At 38.3% G+C, this 7,653-nt stretch overlaps 1 protein-coding gene across 2 annotated transcripts in view; it reads right to left on the reverse strand.

Moving 5' to 3' along the window:
- The window catches only part of LOC102019362 (low affinity sodium-glucose cotransporter-like), a 79,063-nt gene that overhangs the window by 41,604 nt on the left and 29,806 nt on the right, over positions 1 to 7,653 (reverse strand). For both annotated transcript variants that reach the window (XM_005396351.1, XM_005396352.2), the window contains exon 6: positions 4,986 to 5,091. In XM_005396351.1, the coding sequence (XP_005396408.1) occupies positions 4,986 to 5,091 (106 nt within the window). The remainder of the gene's footprint in view (positions 1 to 4,985; positions 5,092 to 7,653) is intronic.

The following is a 7,653-nucleotide window of genomic DNA, read 5'->3' on the forward strand; positions in this document are numbered from 1 at the left end:
CTGGGGTTGCATTTTGCTTCTGTGTCTTGTCATTTTCTATTTTCTCTTTTACATTTTGTTTTTTATGTTGATACTTGTCAGTTTCTTATAATATATGGCTTTATTACTGGTAGTTAGGTTTCCCTAGAGGATATCTATTCTTCAAGGATGTTTTCTAGATGTAGGTAGTTTCTTAAAGCTATCTCAAGGCCCTAGTTTCCCAATTTGCAAAGGATGCAAGGTTACTATTTGGCTCAGTTCCTAATCCTTTGATACTGGGCTGTGGTGGTGATTATGACCTCATACAGTCACAGTGTTATTATACAGGTGAGAAAAACTGTTTATAACATGTATGATATCCTGGTTAAAATAGTAGTTAGTAATAACAATAGTTTCAAGTACAGCTTAACTACTGATAAGTTATGATATCCAGTAACCTGTTATCTCTGACCATGGGAATAAACTCTGAAATTGTGTAATAAAATCAAACATATACTGTACAGTTGTATGCACTGATTTTTCCCTTAGTCAGGTGATTTTACCCTTCTGTTGGGAGCAGGGGGGTTAAGATAGTTAGGAGATGGACTAAAGTGATGATTGAGGTCAAATATAGTAGAGTCAGGACTGGAAATTAAAGGATGATCACCGAAGATTGGGAAACTGGAGGACACAGGAGGGAAAGTATAAAATAGAATATAAAGGAGTAGTCAGAAAAGGCAGAGATGATGTTTACTCATTTGAAAGTTTAAATTCAAGAAGTAGTTGAGGAAAGAGAGAAAGTCAGTCTATAGAAGAGTATGGAAAAAGATAAGAAACCTAAACATTGAAAAAATAAGGATGAAAGAGAAAGAGCATGAAAATGAACCAAAGGAAAAAAGAAAGAAAAAGGACATGAGAGAAAGGGAGAGAAAAATAGAAAAAGAAAATATAAAAACCCCAAATACAAAAATAACTACCAAATACAGAAGAAAACAAGATGACATCCAATCAGAAGGAGAGGGATAGCCGATCAGACAAACAAGGGAGAATGAAAGTAGTAAAATATTTCTGTTGCTTACAGTTCTGTGACAGTGTCCATATTTAATCCCAGAAATGTGTTGGGTATGGAGCTGATCTTGGCTTCTGGATGTGGGGCCTGGGAATGCACTTCTGCTGGTGCAGTTCTCGGGAGTTCAACTGCTGGTTCCTTGCTGCTGTATCAGACATTTCCACACTGCTAGTCTCGCCAATCACTCTGCGCTTCAAAGTCGTGTGTGTACCTGTACACCTGGGACCCAGCTGTTGTCCTGGGTCTCAGGTCCTGGGGTTCCTGTCAGCCCACCTGACAAAATTGTGTGTCTTTACACTCTGCTCAAAGACCCTGCCACCCCAAGCTCAGAGGCCCCACAATCCCACAGAGGGAATGGAGGAAGCGCAGCACATGGACTCACTGTGCTCATAGGCACTGCTGTCCCACAGATAGAATGGCAGAGGCACACATCACTCTGTTTTAAGTTCCCTGCCATCCCACAGATGGAATGGAATAGAAGAGGTGCAGATTCACTCTTATTGTCCTCTTTAAAGTAGTTACTCAGAGTACAAGATATGGGTATAAAAAATTACCCAAATGATATTAGCACAAATCTTGCTTTTCAATGAACTATGGGAAACTAGTAGTATAACTATCTTGTATTCGTTTTCCCTTTCCTTTCCTTCCTTTCCCCTTTCCCATCCTAGTTCCTTTTTTCTTTTGAATAATTTCTTCTCATTTCACAATCTCTACTGTACATTTTAGATCTTGTTTACTCTTTCAGTTTCTTACACCAGGGAGATAATATGATGTTTACACATGTGAGTCTGATTTGTTTCACTTATGAGTATGGTCTCAAATTGCATCCATTTAGCTATAAAAGTTACAAGTTTATCCTTTATGGCTGAGTAATACTATATTGTAGTAAAGACCACATCTATTTTAACCATTCCTTGGTTGATGAGCATTTGGGTTGTTTCCAAGATTTAGCTATAACAAATTGTGCTGCTTTACACATGGATGCACATATATTGCTGTGGTATGATGTTTTTAATTCTTCTTGGAAGATACCCAGAAGGAGAATAGCTGGGTTGAATCAGACCTTTAATACTAGCTTTTTGAGGGATCCCCATAGTAATTTCCACACCGATTGCACCAATCTGCACTCCCACCAACAGTGGAGGTTTCCTTTTCCCCCACAGCCCCTCTAGTGTTTGTTATCAGTTGATTCCTCGATGATAGCCATTTTTTCTGGGGTGAGATGGAATCTCAGTATTCTTTTAATTTGCATTTCTTGAATGACCAATGATGTTGAACATTTTTTCATGTATTTATTTGACATTTGTATTTCTTTCTTTGAGAAGTGTGTATTCATCTCAGATGCCCTTTTTTGGATTGGGACTTTAAATTTTGGGGGTCTGATTTTTTCAAGTCTTTATATATTCTAGATAGAAGTCCTTTGAGGAACAATTGGCAAAAATTTTTTTCACTCAGTGGGTTGTCTTTTCACTCTGTTGGTGATTTCTTTTGCTGTGCTAAGGCTTTTTAATAAGATGGGATCCCAGTTGTTGAATCTTTGAAGTATTTCCTATGCAGTTTGGGTTTTGTTCATGTGTTCATGAACTGTTCACCCAAGCCTGTGTCTTCAAGATTTCTACCTATTTTCTCTTCATGTAGATTTAGTGTTTCTATTTTGATATTTCGATCTTTGATCCATTTTGACTTTAATTTAGGGCTTGGTGATAGACACGGTTCTAAGTTCAGCCTTTGGCAAGTGAGAAGCCAGTTTTTCCAGCACCATTTATTGAAGAGGCTGTCTTTCTTCCAGTGAACATATTTGGCCTCTTTGTCAAAGATAAGGTGGTTGAGTGTGTTTGTAGTTGTGTCTGCATTTTGTAATCTGTTCCACTGATCCTCAGGTTTTTTTTTCCTAATACCATGCTGATTTTATCACAGTACCTTTGTAGTATAATTTCAAGTCAGCGACTGTGAAGTTCCCAGGCTTGCATTTGTTGCCTAGAATTCCTTTCCTATTCTAGGTCTCTTCTGTTTCTAAAAGAATTTTAGAAATGTTTTTTCAAGTTCTATGAGATATGCTAATGATATTTAGATTGGAATATCATTGAATTTGTATAATAGTTTTGGGAGTGTGGTCATTTTCACAAAGTTGGTTCTTCCTATCCATGAGCAAGGGTTATTCCATTTTCTGTATCCTCTTTGATCTCTCTTTTTTAGAGTCCTGTAATTTTCAATATATAGGTCTTTTACTTTGCTTATTAAATTGACTCCTAAGTATTTCACCTTTTGGATGCTATTGTGAAGGGTGTGGCTTCCCTAATTTCTCTCTGTGTGAGTTTGTTGCTAGTGTACAGGGATGGTATTGATTTTTGAGTGCCGACTTTGTATCCAGCAACACAACAGAATTTTGTTACTAAATGTATAAGTCTTTTCATGGAGTTTTTGGGGTCTTCTATGCAGCGTATCACATCATCCACAAATAATGATAATTTAACTTCGTCCTTGCCTATCTTTATTCCTTTTTTTCTCCTGTCTAATTGCTCTGGATAATATTTCCAGAACTATATTAAATAAGAGTGGTTAGAGTGGACATCTCTGTGACCTATTGGTTGTTCTGGATCCTGAAATTTGAATGGAGACCTTAGAATTGCACAGGTATGATATGTGTTCCAATGCAGACAGAAGAAAAGATTTGTGTTGAAAATTTACTGTGACCTTGGAAATGCTAGCAACACCAATGGAGGAATAAATATGTGGTTGTTGTGTGTGTGCATGTGCTCACACATTGTATGTTACAAAGCTATTCTGTTGTATCTGAACAAACAAAGATTTCTGATAAGAGTAGAAAACACAGGTGGATTGCATATCTTATATCTGCTGTATGGAGTTTTACAGATTAAACTACTACACCATCAAAAAAACCCCACTATCTTCTGGCTGAGTCACAGCTTGTCTTGACATTATTATCTCCTTACCACTTATGTGTCTTATTGATTTTCTGTTTCCCTTATAATGTTCTTACTCAACTTTCTAGGTATTATGGTGGAAGTTCCACTTTTGTGTGAGTTTCTGAATATTATACAGATAAAAGGCAAAATTTGGTATCATGAAAGTTTGTCTTAATTCCTTAATTCCCCCCATTTAGCAATAGTGCTTGTGTTCTCTAAAAAAATATAGAAAATCTGTTTTAACTCTAGTATTGGGACATATAATTGTATTATTAGTTGAATACTTGATATAGTTATTTACTTGTGTCTATGGTGATGTATAGAAAAGATGCTCTGTATTCCAGAGTCACTAGATTTTCTGTTGAAATGGCATATTTTAATAAGAAATTCAGGAGGAAACAAGAATGATTTGTAAAACAGGAGAGTAAGAATCTATTTCTGATTTAATCTGAAACATGTTCAAATCAAAAGTAACTCCAGAACTGTCCTAATTTTTCCAGTTATTTTTCTTTATTTCTTACAGCTAAGAAGGTATAGTTTAGTTTTCATAAATTAGGATGTATGAGGCACTACTATACCTGCTTCATGGAAGCCTGCTTGGATTCCCAGTCATCCTACAGCTCTTGCACTCTTTCAACTGTGCCAATCAGCTCACTATTACATACTGGAGCTTTCTATCAATTTGAAATTCATCTCGATTTTTTCCCTACTGAGTTTCCCCTTTACCCAAATTTTCAATGTATATGATATAAAGAATTTAAAATGACAATTTAGGTACCAAATGCACAGCTAAGCTAAAGCATAGTTTCCCCACTCCAGCCAATACAACATTTTACTCATTCCAGCTGCTTACATCAATTACTGAGGGCTATGCTTGGTTTACTGTACTCCACTGTCTGACTATCATAGTGAGAAAGAAATGGTGTCCTTGCCTTGTCAATAAGAAGGCTAAGACCAAGGTACTAATTGCATGTTGCTGTCGTTAGGTAAGCAAAAGTTCATACCACAGAATAAAAAACATAATGACTTACCAGTGATGGTGTAAACAGCAGTGATTGCCAAAAGGATGAAGATTGCCAGGTAAAGGTCCAGTCCCAAGGCTAGCTGGATGAATATGGCACCCGAAAATATATTTGTCTAAAAAGAGAACAGTCAAGAAGGGAAAGATATGCATTTTTGGCCTTTGGTTTCCCTGCTCCAATACTTTTGGCTCTTAATTCTTTTCCTGGCAAAGTCTGGCTTATCCTTCAAACCTCCACTTAAGACATGCCAACAGCAATACCTTACACAGAGCCTCAAACTGGGATTTTTTTTCCTCTCCCTTCTTCATGCTCATAGCAGTTATTTTGTTGCTCAATCCAGGCTCTTGTTAGAGTTGAGGTGAGCTGTTTTGACAAATTTTCTCTGTATCATGAGGCTTAAAGAGGCTGGGTAATTGCTTATAGCATTTCTCTTCAACTGAGTATTCTAAAAATATATTCTTGAAATTAGTATTCTTGTTTGCCAATGAAAATTTTTACAATTACAAATGATTTTGTTCTTTTTCTACAATCATGTATAGGATGAAGTCTGTTTCAGTAGGTGAATGAGATAATATTTTGTCTCTGTTCTGGAAAAGCTGAAACTCCAAAAATTTCTTTCTTTATTGAAATCTTCTCCACTCCTTTCCTTCCCCAAACTGTGTATATAGGGTAGGTATTGCTATTGTAATCATTTTACATCTAAGGAAATGGAGGCTCAGGGAGTTTGTCCTAGGTTACCTAGAGAGCAAGTGGTAAATTCTGGATTTGGACTGTTCACCTTGACTCAAAACTTATGCCTTTAAACATGGTGTCATACTGCTATCATAGTATTCTAGTTAGTGAAGTATTTGAATATTTCCAAGTGCATATTATTGTACATATCTATATATGTTACTGACTTGGAGAGCCTGGCAGCTCAACTGCATAGGAAGTAATACACATATTTTGAATTGTGGAAAGCAACAAAATATAAAGTGGAGTGAAATTAGGTATATCACTGTTAACTCATTATTTTTTGCAGTATGTATGTGTATGAGGTATGATTGGAAACTATAAGGTTTTAATGAAAATGCATAATTATTACTGTGAAAGATACAAATTCCTATTAATCTCTCTCAAAATACTCCCCTTTGACACATCATTTTTGTCACTTTCTAAAACAGCTCTGCGATTCCTCTTTCATGAGTGTCTTTTCATGGTTGCCTTGATATCCTAAATTGATTCAAAACATTCATGAAACTCCTGTCAAATAAAACTACTATGGTGATCCTCATCCATCTTAGTCACTGGATCTAGTACCATGGGACTTCTGGCTCTTCCAAAGTCAAAATAAATGTGAAAGGCAAATATTTTAAATCAATTTAGAATACTAAGGAACATAACGGAGAAACTAAAGATGCTCATGAAAGAAAACTTTCAGGACTGCTCAAGAAAGTGGCAAGAGAGATGAGATAAATATGTTTAAAGTGGGACTGGGCTGAACCTCGGATGTCTTAAGAAAGCCCAGTGAGTCATGGAAGCACCTCCCTGACCAGTGTGCAGGACAGGGGAAACCTTAGGCACCCTCTGGGGCCTTGGCAGGTACCCACCACAACCCTAGTGTGCCTGCTGGGACTGGGCTGGACCCCGGACATATTCAGGGAGCACAGTGAGTCATGGTGGTGCCTCCCTGACCAACATGCAAGGCAGGTGAAACTTCAGGCACCCTCTGGGCCTTGGTGGCTACTCACCATACCCATAGTGTGTCTGCTGGTGCTGGACACATTTGGAACACCTTTAGGAACGCCGATGAGCCACTCTGGTGCCTCCCCATTAGGGTGTGAGGCACATGGATTCCTGGACAACTTTTGGGGTCTTGGTGGTCACTGCCAGAACAACTCACACTCCTCTGGGAGCTCAGATGAAACCTGGACAGAGTCAGAGGCCTCAGGGAGTCAACACTCACCCATCCTTTTTCAGTGTGGAGAGCAGGCGCTGTCCTCAGCAATATCTGAAGGCTTGGTGAACACAACCTGTGTACCCTCTACTCTTGTGGAAGCTGGGATGAACCCCAGTCTCAGGAACTCTGTCGAGCCTCCTCCACTCTTCCCACACATGCATGGGAGCCAAATGAATGCAAGAAAGTTCAGGAGCACCTGGGACCCCACCTTGCCAACACTCACCAGCACAGAAGCTTCACTGAGCACTGTGGATCTTCAGACTCTCACCCTGCCACTCGCACACAATCAGGAGAGTGAGGCTGCACCACAGGGAGCCTCTGGATCTTCAAAAATGACAAAACGAGGAGCAAAATGCAATCCCAGAACTCCACAGCACACAAAACAAGTCCAGGAGACATCAACACAGAAGAGCCTGGAAGTTATACACCTGAAATGTCTGAAATGATAGAACTGAAGTAAAGAAACAACTCCATCAGGCCACATAAGAGATCAGATCAGAAATAATATCTCAGGTGAGAAAAGAAATGACAACAATAATGAAAGAAATATGCAGTATATGCAAAGTTGACATTGACAGGAAAATAGAAGAGCATACACAACTCATGGAAATCTTCAATGAACAATATAGAAAAGAACTAGAAGGTATGAAACAGATGCAAACAGATATCCAGGAAGTTAAAAATTGCAGTGAAAGTTTGCAACACTGCCTGAATGAAGCTGAAGATAGGCTTTCAGAC

This window comes from Chinchilla lanigera, unplaced genomic scaffold (genome assembly GCF_000276665.1).
Source record: "Chinchilla lanigera isolate Chin_1 unplaced genomic scaffold, ChiLan1.0 scaffold00054, whole genome shotgun sequence".
NCBI lineage: Eukaryota > Metazoa > Chordata > Mammalia > Rodentia > Chinchillidae > Chinchilla > Chinchilla lanigera.